Source organism: Ovis canadensis, chromosome 13, assembly GCF_042477335.2.
Source record: "Ovis canadensis isolate MfBH-ARS-UI-01 breed Bighorn chromosome 13, ARS-UI_OviCan_v2, whole genome shotgun sequence".
In the NCBI taxonomy this organism is placed as follows: Eukaryota; Metazoa; Chordata; class Mammalia; order Artiodactyla; family Bovidae; genus Ovis; species Ovis canadensis.
The window spans coordinates 75,759,159-75,780,292 of NC_091257.1; the positions used below are offsets into that span (position 1 = coordinate 75,759,159).

Here is a 21,134-nt window from a genome sequence, read left to right on the forward strand (position 1 = left end):
AAATTCCATGGACAGAGGAGCTTGGTGGGTTACAGTTTGTGGGGTCACAAAAGAGTAGGATACGACTTACCAGCTAAACAACAAAAACTTTATTTTACCTTTTAAAACGTGGTTTCTGGGGTCTTCCCTGGTGGTCCAGTTGTTAAGATTCCAGGCTGTCAATGCAGAGGGTGCAGGTTCCATCCCTGGTCAGGGAACTAAGATTCCACATGCCACGTGGCATGGCCAAAAAAAAAAAAAAAAAAAGATGAAATGTGGCTTCTGGAAAATTTAAAATAACACTTAGAGCTTGTATTATATTTCTAATAGGCAGTACGAATACAAAAGATGGAGGTTTCCCTCATTTTTACTTGGCAAAATAAAAAGCTGGCAATCTGTTGTCCATCTCCAAATTTTAAAATAAGTAGTTTTTTTCAAGGGAGGAAGGATTTTATTTTATTTACTTCTCTGTGAAATCCCCCAAATCTTAAAGATCCTAATGGAATTATGGGTTGCCAGTCCATGAGATACAGTTTGAAATTCAGAGAAGCACGAGGCAGAGAGGAAAGACCAGAACTGGGAGCATGTTCATGCGGAGAAGAGGACAGCATCAGAGGCATTTCAGCAGCACCAACAGGACTGGTGGACTTGGGGAATAATCAGATTGGGAGGAGGAAGGGGAAGGAGACTAGATGAGGAGCTGACTTTATTTGGATATCTGGCACACCCCATTGGCACACTTCCACTTCTCCTAGAATATAATTCTTACTCCTACAACCTGACTCTGAAATTCATTAGATTTTTCCTTTGGAGGTGACCATATTTTTTTTATCATGAAAGGGGATACTATTACTAATTATGCTGGAACAACAGAGATAAACTGAGAGTGCCTGGGTAAACTGGGAAATAAGTCATTCTCCTCTTATTGGCTATATATAGAGGACTCCCATAGATGACTGAGAAGTAAAGCATGGACATACTGGGGCTTTAAACAATCAAAGCATCCAGGATCTGAAGTCAAACTTTGTTCAATATTGTGAGATTTTACAGAGTTACTTCAACTCATGTGCCTCAGTTTTCTCATCTGCAAAATGGGAGAGCATAATAGTTTAGGACATGGGACATGGTAAACAGTCAGTGAGTTGTAACATGAGCGACAACCAAAATACTCTATTGTGTGTATTCCCTTTTTTTTTTTAAAAAAAAAAGGTACAGAAAGACAAAATATAGAGATAGCAAAAAGATCTAATGGTTGTCAGGGTTTTGGGGGAGAGAGGGTTGAAAAGGTGAAGCACAGAGAAATTTTTAGGGTGGTAAAACTCTTCTATTAATATATAGTATAACTGTGGCTACAAGACCTTACGCATTTGTCAAAACCCATGGAACTATACAATAGAAAGAGCAAATCTTAATGCATAAAAAATTATAAAAAATAATTTAGAACATAGGGAGAATCCCAAAATGGAAGGCAGAATGTGACAAAGCAATGAAACTGTATCACAAACATATGAAACAACCCCACTAAAGGCAGGGGTGAGGTGGGGGTTGGGGGGTGGGGGAGGACCCTGATTTAAGTAATTTTAGAAATGAGCAGAGTCTGTAAAACTAAAAGCAAAAGAAAGTGTACAGAAAGTTGATAACTTTTCCCACAGGGGTATGGGTTAACAATACTGATACTGATATACATATATACTAGAATTAAACAATTAAGTAAATGGCTGGTGGATGATGGGAGCCAGATTTCTCATTGTTGGAGTGGGAATTTACAGATAAGCAAGGGGAGGAGGTTAGAATGATTCATGTGGTAATAGATTAGAGTTGAAAATATAAATAGAACCTCATAACTAATAGCTTAGTATAGATGTAGATGGTTACATACAGAACTATTCATAGATATGTGTATGTACACAGGTTAGCATATATAAACTTATTTCTTTGTTTTGTTAGTTGGGAAGGCTTAAAAGAAACATCTGAGTAGCAATAAGCACACTTAGGGTCGAAATTTTGGTTTCTAATGCCATTCTCTAATAGGAGGAATCGGGGTTTTTGAGAAACAGCTAATTTAGGACTGGGGCAGGGAATATACGAGATGAGTCTGAGATAACATATACTACCAGAAAGTAAGTAAGTGCTCAACAACAACAAAAAGACACACAAAGATAGGAATATATCAGAGGGACTCAGGAGCCAACTAAAAAGGCTCCCAAAGGCCAAATCTGGACCAATTTGAGCGACAAAATTAAATAGTACTGGATTATAACCTAAAGTATGAAATAAACATCTGTGAGTCCACTGATATAAATAATGACTGAATAAATAGAGGAAAAGAAACACACCTTCAGTGCAGAAAATTTTCAAATAACTGAAGTATAATAGACACTCTGATAGAACATTCCTCCTTACTATTTAGTGTGGGCTAAACATAGCTACTTTCTTCCAAAGAGGAGAGCAAGGAAAGGGGTAAAAGAAGAGTAACTTTAAGGTAGAGAAACCTAACAGACACTACTTTAGTCAGGGCATCAAGGTCAATATCAATTGTGATAAGTCCTGTTGATGTCTGACAAATGGGCACAGCCAAGAAGAATCTAAGGAGACATGAAATAAATGCAATGTGCCATCCTAAATGGGATCCCAGGACAGAAAAAGGACATAAGTAAAAACTAAGGAAATTGGCATCAGCTATGAGATTTAGTTAATAATGCACCAATGTTGATTTATTAATGGTAACAAATACACCATATTAATATAAGTGAAAGTCGCTCATTCGTGTCCCACTCTTTGCAGCCCCATGGACTATACAGTCCATCAAATTCTCCAGGCCAGAATACTGGAGTGGGTAGCCTTTCCCTTCTCCAGGGGATCTTCCCAACCCAAGGATGGAACCCAGGTCTCCCACATTGCAGGCCGATTCTTTACCAACTGAGCTATCAGGGAAGCCCATATTAATGTAAGATGTTAATAACAGAGGAAACCGGATGAGTGGAGGATATAGGAACTTTGTATTATCTTCTAACAATTTTTCTGTAAATCTGAAACTGTTCTCAAAAATAAAGTTTGTTTTAAAAAAGATGGCTTAAGGTTTTAGAAACACGTTTAGTTTATTTAGACTTTAGCGTGTTAAAGTAGTTACACAGCTTGCCTTAAAAATGGAATTTCTTCAATGGATTAAAAGAAATATTCATTTATCCTACAGTTTCAGTATGTTTTGTCCAGTAAAAGTCGACTATCATTGCTTAGGTCAATGTCTCGGAACTCAGTAACAAACCTCAGCGTCTTTCATTTGTATGCATTTGAAATACAAAGAAAGATGACTAGCTTCTTGATCATTTTAAATTAAATGAAAATACCTATAAAGAAAGACATCCACATAGAGATGATATCAACCCCACTGCCTAAATTTTCATTGCCTAAAATTGTTTTAGTAGTGAACAACATATACTGTGTAATTGGAACACTTTTGTTCTCCTTAAATAAAATAGCAGCCAGATTATTCAGGCTGCAACTGACAGAGGCGTTACTTCTAGTTCCTTCTAATTTGGAGAATTCCTTCTTTTGAAAAATCGAGTCTGTTGCTACATTGAATCAGGAGGGAGCAGGATCGAAGCTCACTGGTGGTGTCCCTAAGCGGAAGGCAGGACTCTAAGCCAAGAGGCCTGCCCATTGGTGGGTTGCTGGGCAGCGCCTGGATGGAGCTCGTGGCCCATTGGCTGCGTCGCTGAGGATGGTATAAAGGACCGCCAAGGCCTGTGCAGCCGGTTTCTACGGCAACGGAGGCTTGAAAGAGCCACTCATATTTCGGCGTTCGTTCCCAACTCCCCCCTTCCGGAGGGGGATGGGCGTCCTGGATTTGACGGCTGGTGGAGGAGGCGTGGGGGCTGGGAGTTAAGGGGACAGGGCCTTCTTCCGACCAAACCAACTTAGCCAAGCAGCATTTGAACTGGGTTCGAGAAACCTGGCCTGCGTGCTCACTGGAAAAAAAAATAATAAACAGCCCGTTAAAGATGTAAGAGAAAAATGACGAATAATTCCATCCTCCCTTGACCTTTCATTGATAACATTCAGTATGTGAACGAACACAAAGCCCAGCAGACTAGGAAAGCGATACTTAAGTAGGGAGGAAGGAAGAGGACAGAAGGAGGGAGGATCCCTGATGTGGGATGCAACGTGGGTGTGCAACGTGGCGTGAGACACAGCGCCCTGCCTTTGGGGAGGAAAGTCCAAAGACAGACCCGAAGGGGTGTAAGAGCCTGGAGTTGAGCTTGGAGGAGAGAGGGCTGGCCGGTACACTGGAAGGACGGAGGGGGCGGCAGACAGGATCGTGACTAGGCATTTGGGAGACCTGTCTGCAGTAAGACCCTCGGATTCTCATTCCCGCTGGCCCTACCACCTACCAGATGTCAATGCTTGGACTCTCCAGCTCCCAGTGTCTTTGTGTTTGGAGGATGATAAACAGCACCCACTTCGTTAAGTCGGTGTCAGAACTGAGTTGAGATAATGCCTGGCAACCTCTTAATATGGTGCTGGAAACAGTAAACTGTAGTCACCAGCAGCTATTCCTGTAATTGAAGAAGGGACTGGATTTGGCTAGGTGGAGAGAATAGGAGGTTATCAGTTCATAGGTAACAAGGGAGGAGGAAAGAGCAGTGTGGAAATCTTACATAAGAAACCAGTTTGGATGTCACCTAGAAAATCTTGAGAGATGAAAAAAAAAAGTCATGGGAGATGATAGCCAGAGGGCAAAAAGGAAAAAATAACGATGATAGCTACTGTTTACTGAGGGCCTGGCACTCTGCCAAACCCTTTATATGAATCTTTATTTCAATTTCTTATCAGCCCTGATAAGGCAGTTACCATTAAACCCATTTTTCTGGTAAGGAAATGGCTTGTCTGAGCTAAGAAACGACACCACCAAACAGGGATATTTGTAGTGCCCAGGACAAGTGTGCAACTGGAGGCCCATATACCATGTGTCTCTATAGTTAGAAGTGATCCATCAATTTAATGTGTTAAGTTAAATATGGTATCTTCTCCTCCTTGAGGGATCTATTTTCACCACCACCTGGAAGGGCCAGGTTCAAATTAGAATTCCAGGACCCTTGAAGATCAGATCGGGGATGTGTCTGCCCAGGGAGGGCTGCCCACTGGATCCTGTTTCTAACCCTTGTCCTGCTACCTCCCACCCCATCAGCTAGAGACCCAGCATGCATGAGTGAACACCCCAGCCCCCACATCCATCTGACTCTTACAAACAGCTACTCTGAGACCTAAGCCTCAGGTCTGTAAGGGGTGTATCAGGCTGCACTGCCCTCAGCTGAGATGAACCCAGGGATGAGGCCATGGAGGCTCTAAATGACCGTAGGGATATTTTGGAAGGGACTTCTGAGGCTTCAGAGAATGGTCTGGAAAAGGAGGGCACAGACTCTGGGTGGGCAGTTCCTCTTGTGCCCACAGTTTCCCACCCCAACCCCTGAGGAGGGGCAGGGCTCAGGGCCAGAGCTACTCTTGCCAGGGGTAAGGAAGTGTTTTGTTAAAGCTAGGCATTCACAATCCACTGGGCCTCATAGTGTGGGAGCCATGCAGGCTTAAGTTTCAATGATATGCCTTCAGAGGAATGGGGAGAATGGTCTGACCTTCAGGCTGAAGGAAACTCTTACCAAAGGTGAGAAGACCGAAGAAGTGAATTGCTTTTTTAAAAAAATTATTATTATTTTAAAATTGAAATGTAGTTGATTTTCAGTGATTCAGATATACAGCAAAGAACTCAATTACATATATATATACATACATACATACATATATATATATATATATAGAGAGAGAACTTTTCAGATTCCTTTCCATTGTAGGTTATTATAAGTTACTACCCCTTGTGCTGCACAGTAGGTCCTTGTTGTCTGTTGTATATATAGTAGTGTGTATTTGTTAATCTCAAAATTTGCATTTGCTTTTCAAAGATGAATGAATAAGCCCTTATTCAGTAGAGTCAGCAACAGGTGTGCTAAGGGATATTTTGAATGTCATGTACATAGAACAAGGAAGAGTACAGACTACTGTATATAAAATAAACAACAAGGACCTACTGTACAGGGAAGTACATTCAGTATCTTATAATAGTTATAATGGAAAATAATCTGAAAAAGAATATATATATATGTAAAACTAAAGTCATTTTGCTGTACAACTGAAACTAACACAACACTGTAAATCAACTATACTTCAATTTAAAAAAAGGTAAAAAAAAGATAAGGAGGTACATATCCTGATCTGTAACTGTAGCCAAGTAATCTCTAGATTATCCATGCAATAAATATTTATTGGACTTTTACTATATGCCAGGTACAGTAGAGATGTTGGAACTAAAACCAAGGGCAAAAAAAAAGTCATGTTCTTTGCCCTAGGGAACTCAAGGCAGATATTAATCAAACCACAGCATAAATAAACATATTGTACCTGCAATGACAACAAAAAGGAGGGGAGAGTGTAAGAGGGTTTGGTCTAGGTTAGAGAAGGCTGTTGTTAAGTAGCATTAGCGCTGAGCACCGGGGAAGTCAAAGAGTTAACCATGGGTCTAGAAGGGTGGATTCCTGGAATGATTGTTGGGAGCCCAGCCAAGGGGAGCGGGGGAGGCCCAGAGGAGGCTGGGCAGCCAGGCAAGGCCTAGGGGCACCCCCCAACCCAGGACACAGAGTCTTTGAAGGTCCTTAAGCTGGGCCTTACTGTGATCAAATTTCACCCGGGGGACAGTTTTCCTGGGTGGAAGGAGGCGAAGCTTGGAAGACAGTGAGTTGGCTGTTCTAGAGTCTTAAACTTTCATATCAAAATGTCTTATTTTTAAAGAGAGAGAAAATGGACTCCTGTTTCTAAGGATTCCACAAGAATTTCTTTCAAGCCTTGTGTTGCCTTTTGCATTTTGCTTTTATTTATTTTTTTTGCCAGAGATAATACATGAAATAGAAACAACCTCCCACAGCCCCTACCAGGGGTATACTGTGGAAAATGTTTTCCTTCCATCCCAAATCCTGAATAGTAGGTTCTTCTCAGAGGCCTGGTGTGCTGCAATTCACGGGGTGGCAAAGAGTAGGACACGACTGAGCGACTGAACTGAAATTGAACTGAACTCAGAAGCTACAATAGTTATCAATTTCACTAATATCCTTCCAGATTATTCTATACATAAGTAAGCATGTATATGTATTTATTCCACCATTTTAACATGTAATATGTATATCAGTTATCATATTGTATACTTTAAATAACTTACAATTTTGTGAATTATACCTCAACAAAGCTGAAAAAAGTAAAATTGAAATGTAAACAGAAGCATACCATATCTTGCTTTGTTCACTTTAAAATGTGTCTTAGGTGGTTTTTAATAGCTGTTCCTTTTAACAACTTCCTAGTTACAGTATTTGAATGTACCATAGCCTATCTAACTGCTATTGATAGGTAATTGATAATCAGGTTGTTTCCAGTCCTTGGTACTCCAAATAATGCATCAGTGAATGTCATGATACATAACATCTTTGTGTCCAAGTTTAGCTATATATTCATCTTCTATAAATGACTGCTGTGTTAAAGATTATGTGAATTTAAAGTTTTTATAGTGCCAAACAAACTGCTTTCCAAAGATGTTGGTCCATGTTTTATTTTACAACTCCGCAAAGTTTGCATTCTCCTCCATAATGTATCTGTTTACTTTCGCAAAACATATCCTCCCCCAAATATTCTTAGTCACACTGACAAGCCAGCAAGTGGTGCTGTATAGATCCACTGGCCTTGCCTAAGGCTGATAATGCTCTCATGGAAGTCTACCTTCAACTTGGTTTGATGAGACCCCTGGTCACCCTTAGCTTCCTCTTGTACCACTCCATACTTCATCATACTGAACTCCTGGTAGCTCTTTGTCAGCCATACCTGGAGTTGACAAAAAATAAGGTAATGGGCACTCTGGCTGAGAACAAGGTTCCAAAAGGGGCCCAGAAGCCTTTCGAAAGAGTTGTATGCTAGGCTAACTCCAAGAGCAACAGGGAGTAAAAGAGTTAGAGTGCTAGACTGCATTATAGGAAGATTATTAGTTCCTTAGTCCACCTCTTTCTCACAACACTCTAAAATGCCTTCACCAATAACCTTTACGTTATTCAATCCAATGGGTACCCATTCAACAAATATGTGGGTCATGTAAGCATTTATAAAAGAATGAAGCAATAAAAAGATGAGTGCATCACCACCCACAGAGATAATATTCTTTCTATACTTTTTCATTTATATTTAAGTATACACATGTATATGTTGGATGGCTGCAATGTAAAATGTATATCCTTCTGTGGAATGTGGGTAAAGAGTTTGAAAACCATTGCTATAGGACACTTGGGTTTACTTCTCAAGCCCGAGATCTGGTTACAATTTAAGACCTGTGGATATTGAACCACACGTTCCACACCTTTTAGACATCCTCTACAGAGACCTCAAACTCAACACAGCCAAAATCAGACTCAAGACCTTCATCCGAAACTTGGATTTTCTCCTCTGTTCTCCATCTCAGGGAATGGCCCCACTATCTATCTAAGTGCAGAGGCTGGAAGCTTGGGTGTCATCCTTGATACTTCTCCTCCAGCCCATGTCTAAGTCCTGTTGACTTAACAACTTCTAGAAATCCTGCCTGCTTTTCTGTTTGCATTACCCAGGTCCAAGGTGCCCTGATCTGTCACCTTGATGGACTTTTTTACACTTGGGCTTCCCTCTGTCCCATTCTCTACAAAGTATCCTGGATGGTCTTTTAAAAATATAACCCTGAACATGTCACTTCCTTGTTTAAAAATCTTTCAATGGCACCTCATCATTCTTAGACTCAAATTCTAAACGTGGCTGACCAGACCTCCCCAAGAGATCTGCAGTCTTATTTTGCACCATCACCCCCTGCCCCCTCTCTGCATTATTGCCACACTGGTTGTGCCAGATGTGGTTGGTTAGCAGATAGCTCCCATTCCGACTGTTTATGTGCCTTCTGTGCTACACGTGCTGGAAAGCGAAAGCATTTCCTGATTCCACTGAAGCTAGGGCTCCAACAATTAGGTATGCTAGCATGAGGTTTGGAAGGTGGAAATAGGCATAAGTCAAACAATGTTGGCTGTTTTTGCTTGGAAGTAAGGTTGTGGAGACTCTAGAATATGGTTTCTGGCTTCAAGTCTTGACATTTCACTGCTCTAGCAGTAGCACTGGAAGGGACATCTCGTCCTTGGGTAGCAGCTTTTCAATCTTTTCAGTGATGGCCTCCTGGCTCCTTTCTGTGAGAGGTAGTAGCTCCCCTGGTGTGTCAGTTCTGTGGTGTTCTAGGAATTCTTCCTAATATCCAGCCTAGAGCCCATTACTTTCCTCAATGTCTAGAGTGGTTTGTTTCTAAACACTGGACTTCACTTGGCTTCTAGAATCTGCCATGCCTCCTCCCACTGTAGGGTTGTTATACTTATTATCCTAATGGAAACCTAGGCTTATATCCTTATGCCACTTAATCTCCAACCCCATCTCTCAACTCCTTATATAGTCTTTTGATCTCAGTTCAAACATTTTGTTTGGGAAGGTATCCCTCATCCTCAAGAACAGATCAATATTCCTTATTAAACATATCACTCTTATAATTACATATTTGCAGGACTCTAGAATTCGAGCCCCAAAGGACTTGACTATTTTGCTGTAATCCATTGCCTTGAAAGAGTTGGGTGTGTTAAATGAACAGAATGAAGGAGGCCAGAGTGGAGGGTGTTAGGACAAAATCAAGCCTCTTCTAACACTGACAAGCCCTGTGTCACTTCCTCTGGGCCTTTTCCCAACCACATCTTCCCGTGACTCTACAGCCAGCCTGAACACACCTTGTGCTCTAGTCTCCAGGTCTTTGCATAGACTGCTTCTGTTGCCTGAATATCTCTTCCTTTTTCACCTGACTCTTCATCTTGCAGGTTTCAGTCCAGACATCATCATTTCTTCTGCCAGACCTGTTCCTGAGGCAACTCTATACTCAACACAAAAAATACTTAATATTATTTAAAAAATTGCTTATTTCTTATCTGTAGCTCCCTCTGCAAGTGCACTTATTCACAGGTGTATAAAAGCACCTTGTTTGGGGCCTTGCGCTAATGGCCTTCAGTACTGTTGAAAGTTGAAGAAATGAATGTCAGCTAGCCCGTCAGCCTCAGTCTGGGGATCTGGACACCCTCCCCAGGAGCCCATGAACATTGAGGGATTGTTAATTTGGGGACTGTTAGATCAGGAGAGGAAGTCAGGGGAGGTTTGTTCTGTTCCAGCCCATGGCCCAGTCCGGACACCGCCAGGCAGGAGGCCCTGGAGCAGATCCTGGTGGGGGCTCAGGGGGTGGGGAGCATGGGCAGGGAAACAGATTGTTCCTCTGCTCCCTCCAGTTACGGGGGAGGAGCAGAGAGAGGGAAGATTCCTTCCAAGGAGGCTCCTTGGCCCAGAGCCTGCTAGGAGGAAGGGGGAGGGGACTATGATGAATGCAGGCTTTTACCCCCATCAGGCCTCCAGCACTGTGAGGGAGGGAAACCTGTGGCAGAGTAGAAGAGGGGGGGTGGGGGAGAGGACAGAGGGAGGGAGGGATGGAGGAGGGAAGAGTGTGTTTGCCTTGGGAGACAGGAAGGGAAGAAGGGCTGAGCTGGCTCTGAAACTCATGATTCCCAAAAGCCATCCAGGCCTCAACTGCACCAGATCAGCTCTGGAAATACCCTCAAATCACTGAGTCAGAGAATCAATACGCTGGGAACAATAATTCTTAGGATCAGATCATCTCATCATCTCAGAGACAGAAATTCCTTCAGAAGGCTGTGTCTAGAGTCTCCAGGGAAGCTTGGAGTTCTATGGGAAGTTTCCTGGACTTTCTTCCTCCCTTATAGCTGGAAGAGACAGCATTTTATTTTTAAGCCCATGAACAATCTGTATCCAATTTAGTACAATTACAATAACTGTAAGATGTGAAATTGACACCTTACCTTTGTCTACCCCACTGGTTTGTAATCTCCAGAGAGCAGAGTCCCTCTCATTCCTGTTAGTACTATTCAGAACTGTGGTCTCAAACTTGGCTGCCCATCAAGAGTTGCTTGGGGTGCTTATTAAACATATTTCCACTCACTCCAGTGATTCTGATTCCTTGGAGGTAAGGACTTAACACTTTAATTTTATATACTAACTGATTCTGACGCAGAGGTTTAGGTAACAACTCCCAAGGGCCTGGGACAACATTTGTTGTTCAGTCACAGCACACCAGGCTCCTCTGTCCTCCACTCCCCCAGAGTTCCCTCAAATTCATGTTCATTGAGTCAGTGATGCTATCTAACCATGTCATCCTCTGCTGCCCCCTTTTCCTTTTGCCTGCAATCTTTCCCAGCATCAGGGGACAACATAGTAGGTGTAAAATGTTGCCTGTGGACCTGGACATGTATTTGCAAGGTAAACAAAGGGTGTGTGGAAAGCCTTGGTTGAACTAGGGCCTGTGAACCTCTGCAGCCAATATTTTGAAAGGAAATAGTGCAGCAGCATTAGCAATACAAAAGATAAATATTTATTCAGAACAAAACTTTAAACAAATCAATTTTACATTCTAAGCCACAAGGAAATAGCAAAACATAAAGCAAAGACAAAAACAGTAAGAAAAGCAGTGTACTGTCTTTTCTACTTTAACTCGGTAACACTTAGCAGACCCAATGCCCTCTCGCTTGGCCTATTTAACAAGTTACATTTTAGAGTTAACAGCTCACGTAGAATTCCATTTTCTCCTGTGAGCCAGGAGGTTGCAGATGAGCTCCAGGTAGCTGCTTCTCTAGGGGTTCTGGCTACTGAAGCTAAGGTGCAAATGTAAACCTTTCTTTACTCAGGAGGGCTTCTACTTCTCACTGATGGTGATGACCGGGGAGGGGAAAGGTCACAAAGACCTGGACCACTTTAATCCAGATGTGGTACCCGGGCATCAGAGTGCACCCTGGATTGTGTTCCTTTGCCCCTTCCATATCTCCCAAGTGTTCTGAAGCCCCTGCCAAATCTTTTGCTTCCTCCCCCAGATGATGTCTTAGCATTCCCCTGGGCTCATTCTGGAAAGAGCAGACTTTCTGGGCCCTCAAGTGTTGAGGAAAATGTTGTGAAGTGTGAGAGGTAGTGGAATGAGCACCGGGCTTGGGGTCAGGGAACTCTACTCTAGGCTAGCTCTGGCACCAGACAGCTATGTGATTTCGACCCAGTCACATAACCTCTCTGTTACTGTTTCATCTGTTGGAAAACCAGGGGATTGGTCTTAACCAACTTTTAGGTCCTTTTCAGCAGGAAAACTAGATTCCATGATTCTGTGAAGAATGGCTTCTGAGCCACTGAAAGCGCTGTCACAAAGTCCATGCATTCTAATGCCATAGGAGAGGCCCGTGGCCACCATTCAGAGCTTATTGACTCAGGTTACATACACTTCTAACAACACTGGTTTCACAAAATTCTCAGACCACATAGATTAGAAGCAGCAAATTAAAAGGGACGGGATGAACTGCAAAAGATAAACACCCTGACAGAAGCCAGAGTCAACGATGTTCTCAATTCAACAAACACTGATGGAGTGCCTACCATGTGCTGGGCCCCTACCTAGCACTGGGGCATAAAGATGAGCAAGGCAGCTCCAAAAGTAAAAACCAAGGGAGAAGACAAGGCGTAGGAAGTAAAAAAGTACCAGAAAAAAAAAATCTCCGAATACAAAAATGAAAATAAAATTTTAAAAAGGGCAGGGCAACATATCTGCACACTACAGTTCTCGGTAGTCATTACTGATGACAAGAGTCACCAAATTCAGGAAAGGCCGAAAGGAGTAAACTCGATTTAGGAAGGCAGAGTGAGATGTCTCTTGTAGGTTTAAGAAGATCTCCTTCAAAAAACTATAAAAAATGGTTTAAAAAAAAGTTTTGGCACTTAAGAGGGCTAAGCTGGCTTTGTGTTCACCCTGGCTGGTAGGCGGGTGTTCAGTGCCCGGCCACGCCGGTTAGCTGAGCTCCCACGGAATTGTGAACCGCTTTGGGACATTGGGCAAAGGCGTGTCCTCGCTTGCCACAGAGGTTACACACGATGCCCTTCCGGCAGTAAGGGCTCAGGTGCCCCTCCTCCCCGCACCTGAAGCACCTGTCCTGTGTGCAGCTGCCGCTCATGTGGGTCCGGGAACCACATTTAAAGCACGTCTTGGGCTGCCCCTTGTACCAGCTGTAGCCCCTCTCGGCCCCCAGGAAAAAGGCTCCCGGCAGGTGCCTGACCCCTCCCTCCCCCTGGCGCAGCTCGATCTCGCACTTGTACTCCCCGGTCCAGATCCCAAACCTGTCGGTCACTTTCACGGGAACGGCCAGCACATCGCAGTGGCGTTTGAGCCAGGTCACGATGTCCTCCACGTCCACCGTCTCGTTCCGGAAGAGAATGAAGAGCGTCTTCAGGCTGGACTTGCTCCGCCCCAGCACCACAAAGTTCTCCCAGCAGTCCTCCTGCTCGCGCTTCTCCTCGTAGACGCGCAGGAACAGGGCTAGCTTCTCCGCCGAACGGAAGCTCACGTCGAACTCGCGACTGCCCGGGATCTGAATGACCGCGTAGATGTCGCTCGGGTCCATGCCGATGGAACGCAGGATGAGCGCGCCCACTACGAAGTCCCTGGTTGGGCAGGCGCCCTCGTCTCCCTGGAAACAGATGCGCACGAGGAAGCGGCCCTTTCCCGGGCCCGCAGCGGGGCCAGCCGCCGCAGCCTGCTCGTCCTGGGGGGGCCGGTCGGCTGCGTCCTCGGCCGCGTCGGGCCTCGCCGGGGTCGCCATGGCTGCCGCCTCAGCCTTCTTCCTCCTGCCCGCCTCGGCTGCACCCTTTTTCTTGCGGGAGTCCGCCGCCTCTCCAGCTGGGTCTCTCCGGCGGCCCTTCGGGTCCCCGCGGCCGGCTGGGGGGAAGTCGCCGAGGCTCGGCGCCGCCAGACCCGCGGGAGCACCAAGCCCGCCTCCCGCGCCGCTGCCGCTTTCTTCCTCCCGCCGCGGCGGCCGCGACTCACGGAATTCGCCCTTCTTCTCGGCCAGGTTCTTCACCACTTGGGCCCAGCCCATCTTCTCGCGGCCGCCCTCGGCCTCCTCGGCCCTGGTCGACGGGCGCGCGGGGCCCAGGAGCTGCGGCCGCCCCCGCTTCCTCTCCTCCTCCGCGCCGCCGCCGGTGGCCATTTTACCTCCTTCCCAGCATCCTCCACTCGCTCCCGCAGCCAAAGTGCGCCCATCGCGCGCGCCCGCCCGCCCGGGGTTGTGGGGGTTTGGGCTTTTTTTTTTTTTGAAATTCGATGCTTCTCTTCCCCGCCCCGCCAAAGTATTTACTTGAGGCGCTCGGGCGTCCTGCGGCTGCGGGCCGGGAACCCCCTGGTAAGGGCTGGACCGCGTTTCCGCTAGTGCTCGCTCCAACCCCACCTCCTCGGCCCCGAAGCGGGATGGGGATCTTGGAGCGCGTCCCTGTCCGTCGCGAGGGTTTGGCAGCTTTGCCCTCGCTCTCGAGGATTTGGTGTTTCGCAAGCGGTCCTCGATGATTTCATTCAAGTGGCTTTGCTAACGGCCCACAGTCCGAAGGCGGGACAGAGTTGAGGAAGATTTCGCCCATTTTGTTTTCGTTTTTGTACCTTTTCTATTAAAAAAACAAAACAAAACAAAACAAAAAACAGACAAAACTTAGCTCTCCCTCCTCCCAAAGCAGATCACAATGCATTATTTTTGCAACATTGGATTATGGACATTTTCAAACATGCAGAAAGTAGAATTTTGCGGCGAACATTTTACCTTTAACATTTAAACTGTTTTAACTTTCTGTCATTAAAATTTTGCTATACCATATCACACTACACCTCTATCCGTCACTCATTTTTTGAGATACTTCCATTGCATTTTTTTTTAAAGACCTCCATCATATTCGTGATGGCAATTATATTGAGGGCGTAAATGTCCAATATTGTTCTAAGCACATCGCAAGCTTTATCACATGGAACCTTCCAAAACGGTATTGTAATTACACCCATTATATAGGAAGCAGGGGGTTGGAGATAGGAGTTAAATCACTTGGCCAAGTGGCAGAATTAACAGGCAGCTCCACGCGAAGGTGGGTTGTATTTCTTCCACTTTTTTGCTTCTGACATTGTGGAAAAAGGACTCTCGATTATACTCCCTAGAAAACCTCCTTCACACAGATTCCCTAACTAAAGCTAGCACGGGACACAATCTGTTATTCCTTCCTGTTCTGTCTCAACTCGCGTTTGGAAGCAGTGATAAAATTTGAGTGCTGGAAGGCAATGGGTTTAATAGCTTTTGTCATCTTGTTTTCTTTACCATAACTGCTTGTATTTCAGGGTGCTTCAGTGATCTTTCTGGGTTTAGTGAAAGAAAAGATGATTTGTGGAGTCAGGGAGACCCTAGTTTGAATCTGACTGCTTCCAATCTCAGCTTTGTCACGTGGGGACAGTGACCTTGGTTTTCAAAGCTCAGTTTGCTCATTCATAGCAAAGGGTATATTAATATCTACTCTCAGAGGACTAAAGTGGGGTTTCTAGGAGGTAATCTGTGTCAAAGAGGTTAGTCCACCGTGGGTTTCCAGAAAAGTTTATTTTTCCTTTCTGCCAGTATTGGATTCTTTCCTATTTCTCTTGCAGTTCTACCTACCATCTGGGAATCCCTGTGAGTTCTTTAAGAGGGTTCCCTTTACTCCACTTCCAGTACTGGTCTCAGGATCCAACTCTTGTGCTTCCTATTCCTTCACTTTATAACTCCTGACCTGATTTCCTCCATCCCTTCTCTGCCCCAAATGCCCAGGATCATATGTATTGGGATCATTAACCGGAAGTATCAAAATCTTATTCACACACTCCACTCTTTTATTCTTTCTGCTCGCCTGCTCATATCTTTTTCATGGTGAGGATATTTATATAACCAAATAGAACCTATGTATTTTATTTTTTTTAAGTTTTTCTTTTTTGGATGTGGACCATTAAAAAAAAAATCTTTATTGAATTTGTTACAACACTGTGTCTTTTTTTTTTTTAATTTTAATGTTTGGTGTTTTTGGCCTCGAGGCATGTGGGATCTTAGCTTCCCTCCCAGGGATCAGACCCTGCACCCACAGGATTAGAAAGTGAAGTCTTAACCACTGGACTTCCAGGAAAGTCCTAGAACCTATTCATTTTTAATAATTTCTTTTGTACCTCTTACCCTAACTCCCCACCCCAGGTAACTAGCACACAGTAATTTATCTACAAGGCAGGTACTTTAAATAAAGAAATGGGGGAGCTGGAGGGTGCATAGTCTATCTGAAGGGGCAGCTGATAGTCAACTCCAGCTAATTACTGCTCCCACTGTGGCCAGATCTTCCTGTTTTTAAAGTGAAGCCTAACTCTAGTTTCTTTTTTTAAATGGCAAACATTCTTCCTTCTCTTTTTTTCTTTGAGGTTGTCTCAGCTATATTTGGATCCTCTGTATAAATTTTAGAACCAGCTTAGTAAATTCCAGGAAACCACTTTTGGGAATTTTAATTGGGTTTACATTGCATTTATACAGAATTACCATATTATAATACTGAGTCTCCCCATTTATGACCCTCTGGGATTCCTCATTTATGTAAGTCTTATTTTATGAATTTCAATAGCAGTTTATGGTTTTCTTCATAAAGATCTTGTATAATTTTGGGAGGGATTTATTCCAAGGCACCTTGGTTGCTATTGTAAATGGTATCTTTAGAGATGACATATTTGATGTTGGTGTTTAAAGGGAACACATTTGAATTTTTTTGTATTGAACTCATATCTGCCAACAATACTGAAATCTTAAGGTTTCCAATGGCTTTTAGAATCAATTTCCTTTTCTTTGTTGACAGTCATATTGTCTGTAAATAATGAACATCTTTCTGTTCAGATCTTAACACTTTTTTCTTGTTTTACTGTACTAGACAGGACCCCTCACGGAATCAAGATATACTGGGCATTTTTGTTTTGTTTCTGACTACTGAGAGATCTGTTTGTATTTTGAAAAGATTTGATCTGTGGACTGGGGTCTGGCTACTTCTCAGTTTTACTAACTGTATCTTCTTCTGTCTTAAGATTTTGCTGGTATGGGTAAAGGCACTTTCCATCAGTGCCTTTTTTCTCATCAACTTTTGCAGATCCAAGTTTTCTCTATTCTCTTTTGGTCATTTTTAGGTTTTTTTCTTGATTTCACTATCAGCACTGTGAATTGGATAAAAGGCTAAACATTTATATTGATTTCTCACTGAATTTATTTAAAAAACTGTCAACCATTCCCCTCAGCACTGTCCAGTAGTCAGCTTGGTCTGACTGTAGACCAAGTCTATAGTCAGAGATCACTGAAGATGGTAGAGATCGCTGAACCAGAAGTTGTGGGGCCAGGCAGGTATCCTGTGAGCAAAACAGTCCAGATGGGCACCAAGGCCATCTGAAGAGGGCAGCCCTTTCTCATTCCTGGCAGATTATCGCCAGAGAGGGTTAGTAGAATTGGTAAGTTTGGCATCTCAGTCTGGATTTTAACGGACAGAATTTTGGAATTTGCACTATTATTAAAAGGCTAGTTAGGAGACTGTGGGGGAGGTGTGATTTGAGATGGCCTTTGAAAAAAGAAGCAGGTTTTGGAGCACAAGAGAGAAAAAAAATCTGTGACTTAGAATTACTGTTCCTATGCACAGATGAGGAAAGTAGGCTCAGTCATGGAAGTGAATTGCCCAGTGTCACAAAGCTTGTAGTAGTTTGAGTGAGTGATAGTCGCTCAGTTGTGTCCAACTCTTTGTGATTCCATGGACTGTCCCCTGACAGGTTCCTCTGTCCATGGAATTCTCCAGGCGAGAATACTGGAGTGGGTTGCCATTTCCTTCTCCAGGGGATCTTCCCCACCCAGGCACCAAACATGGGTTTCCTGCATTGCAAGGAGATTCTTTACCATCTGAACCACCAGGGAAGCCTACTATTAAGAGACACTTCTAAGTATAAACACAGGGAGGCCTGGAGTGCTGCAGTCCATGGGATCACAGTTGGACAAGACTGAGCGACTGAACTGAAGTATAAAGACAGATCAAACAAAACAAAACAGGTCATCTTAAAAAGTATCAGCAGATACATGCTTAACTTTATCTTATAATCTACAGAATATGGAATGAATCCATACTCCTTTTCCAAAGGAATGCCTGACAGGAGTAGCAATAAAGTTATAAATGACAATCATCAATCAGATGTAATAATTCAGATGAAGCTTATTTCTCTGGAAGCAAGTGGGTAAGTGGTCAGGAAGGAAATATAATGTGCTTTTAACTTTGTATGAAAAATAATGTTCAGTTCCATGTTGTTTAACATAGTTCTGTTTTTTCGATTGTCAAAATCTGTGCCCCCATCAACTATATAAACTCCAAAGCTTATATGGTTATTCTCTTATGTACTTCTGCCACATGTCTGTGAAATGGAGATAACGATGCCTACATCAAGGTTACTGTTTACTGACAACTTACATTCATGGTTCTATCAGCACACAAGCTGAGGCTCTTTATTTTCCCAGGTGCTTATTAACATTGTTTAATTAATTAACAATGCCGCAATTTTAACAGGGTAACCTGGTCCAGAGAAAACTGTTACATTATGCACTTGACATTTCATTAAAAACTTTTCCTTAAAACTGACAGGTTTCATTGTGAGATACATTTCAAATGTACTTTATTAAATCTGATAGCTAATTAGAGCCTAAGCAATCATAAAAATAATTACACAATATTCAATCAAAAGTTATTTTTCTGGGCATATTAACATATGAATGTAGTTTTCTTAAGAAAAGTTAATCTCCGGCAAAAGCAGATATTTGTTTGCTTTCTAGGAGAGATCTAGGAGGACAGGAAAGAACGAGGAGTGTTTATAAGAACAGACCAGTAGCTCTTTCCATCAGGGAGGTGGTGCTCATCAATATTGAGACTCAATACTCAGATGACTTTCTGGTTAAAATCATTTGTTAAGATAGGTGATAATTGGGCTATTTTTATCTTGACAACTGAGATAAAACTATAAACCGTCAATGTTTAGGGACCCAGAACCAATTTATTATTATTTTAGCATGATTACCCTTTCAAGGTATCATAATGTGTTACTGGCTTCTTGTCTAAGAATATACAGGGCCTTAAGGTGAGAGGTTTTGGGGTAAATGACTAGCAAGTAAAAATCAAAGACTGCCTTCAGGAGACCAAAGCCACACCCACTGCCTGCTGGACAGGATTACCTATTAACCCCATCATTTTGGAGTCTGCCTAACACCAGAAAGTCCTTTAAGTTCTGATAGCCACCTACTGACAAGAAAGGCTGTTGAAATTTATTTAGTTAGGCACATTGAGTTACTATTGCTGTTTGGAGTCTGTTTCTGAAGACTTTCCATTATAGCTTAGTATAATTTTTTTCAGGTAAGAAACTTGGTTTCAACTGTTTCTTGTAGTCCTAAAAGTATTTCCTCTGGGATTTTCTCCACATAGAGTAGTTATCCATATAACTTTTTTTAAACAGTCTTCCTAGCTTTGGGAAGACTTTGCCCTCCCTCCAACACACACACACACACACACACACACACACACACACACGAACATAACCAAATCAGCTGTAAAGTACAGCACACAGAAATGACTGTCAGCCTCCTGTGAGGACACTGAGTGCCATCTCTCCCATAAGTCAGTCAGCAATCTGCATCTGTTCCTGAGGAGAAATCAACTGAGTCCCTCTGCTCTTGTGGCTTCTCCAAAGACAGCCCTTCCCATAACAGCTATTCTGGACTTTATCCACCATGTTCATCTCATCTGCATTTCAATGCTTCCTCCCACTCAACAGTCAATCCAGGAGTTCTTTCAGAGGGACTTCCCTAGTGGTCCAATGGCTAGAACTCTGCACTCCCAATGCAAGGGGCCCAGGTTCCATCCTTGGTCAGGGAACTAGATCCCACATGCTGCAACTAAGACCCTAAGACCCAGTACTGACAAATATTTTTTTAAAAAGAGTTCCTGGGAATTGTTGGAAATACTGATTGCGTTTTACTTCGAAAGTCTTTCATCTGCTTCAAAGTTATTGTGAAGATGAAATAATCTGCTATATCTAAATGTCTGGTACAATGTATTGTGAACTCCCAAAGTTTTCCAGATGTGAAGCTGATCACAGCAACCCCGCACCATGCATAAAGTGAGCCCCACCCCAGGGCTCGAAAGGTAAGGGAATACCTACACTCCAGTAAGAATGCGTGGCCTTGTTGAGCCATTTAGGACTTTGTCTCTTAGCCAAGGATAATGTTGTAACAAATCCAGCTAGCATTCCTATTGCAGCATCAGTACCAAGGAGAATTCCACCTTTAACCAGGAAAAGCCAGTCATCAGTGGATACTAGAGCCTCCAGCTGGCAGGACAGCTCTGTAATCCCAGTGCCTTCTGTCTCCATGTTTATCTAGTCTCCTTTCCTTTTAAGGGCATGACCAAAAACTGCACATTTCTTCTGCTCACATTTGCCAAAACCTAATTACATGGCCTCATGTAGCTACAAGGGAGGTTGGGAAATGAGATCTTTATTTTTATTTATATTTTCTTTATTATTTATTTATTGAAGTATAGTTAATTTACAATATTGTGTGCTTTTTGCCATAGCAGTCTCTTCTGTTGACCACAGGGTGCAGTGCTATTTAAAACATTTTCCTGTGATTTTTAAGAGGGGGAGAAGGTTGGGAGCTCTGGCTGGCCTAGTGTTCTCTTTTTTTTAAAATAGATTTTTAAACATATAGAATGATAGGTTTAAAAAAATTTATTTTATTTATTTATTTTGGCTATGTTGGGTCTTAGTTACAAGATGCAGGATCTTTTGTTGTGGTGCATGGAGTCTTTAGTTGAGTTATGCAGGCCCCAGAGCATGCAGGATTCAGTAGTTGCTGCACGTAGGTTTCTCTAGTTGCAGCTTGTGGGTTCTCTAGTTGCTCCTTGGCATGTTGGATCTTAGTTCCCTGACCAGGGAGCGAACCCGCATCTCCTGCGTTGCAAGGCAGGTTCTTAATTGCTGGATCATCAAGCCTTGCGTTCTATGGAAACATCCCCCTGTTGAAGTGTGACTGATTTCAAATTATTTTCTC

General features: G+C 43.1%; 2 protein-coding genes across 3 annotated transcripts in view; one reads left to right on the forward strand and one right to left on the reverse strand.

Moving 5' to 3' along the window:
• Positions 1-1,915: 1,915 nt before the first annotated feature.
• On the reverse strand, positions 1,916-14,668 carry ZCCHC3 (zinc finger CCHC-type containing 3). 2 transcript variants are annotated; one of them, XM_069546885.1, is made up of 2 exons: positions 13,324-14,668; positions 1,916-3,947 (listed from the first exon to the last, which is right to left on the reverse strand). In XM_069546885.1, exons 1-2 carry the CDS (start codon positions 14,190-14,192, stop codon positions 3,500-3,502), a joined length of 1,317 nt encoding a protein of 438 aa, XP_069402986.1. In that variant the 5' UTR covers positions 14,193-14,668; the 3' UTR covers positions 1,916-3,499. The 2 variants fall into 2 exon arrangements, with proteins under 2 accessions (XP_069402986.1, XP_069402987.1); XM_069546886.1 differs by lacking the exon at positions 1,916-3,947 and having other exon boundaries at positions 11,523-14,668.
• Positions 14,669-15,081: 413 nt separating this feature from the next.
• Positions 15,082-21,134, forward strand: part of C13H20orf96 (chromosome 13 C20orf96 homolog) — a 41,610-nt gene continuing 35,557 nt past the window's right edge. Inside the window, exon 1 of the mRNA XM_069546887.1 lies at positions 15,082-15,108. The gene's annotated coding sequence lies outside the window, so the exon portion shown is untranslated. The remainder of the gene's footprint in view (positions 15,109-21,134) is intronic.

Coding starts and splice junctions, on each gene's coding strand:
- ZCCHC3 (XM_069546885.1), bottom strand. CDS start 14,192: ATGGCCACCGGCGGCGGCGCGGAGGAGGAGAGGAAGCGGGGGCGGCCG. Junction 3,948..13,323: donor CCCGTGAAAGTGACCGACAG/GTTTGGGATCTG, acceptor TTTTTTTTCCAG/TGAGCACGCAGGCCAGGTTT.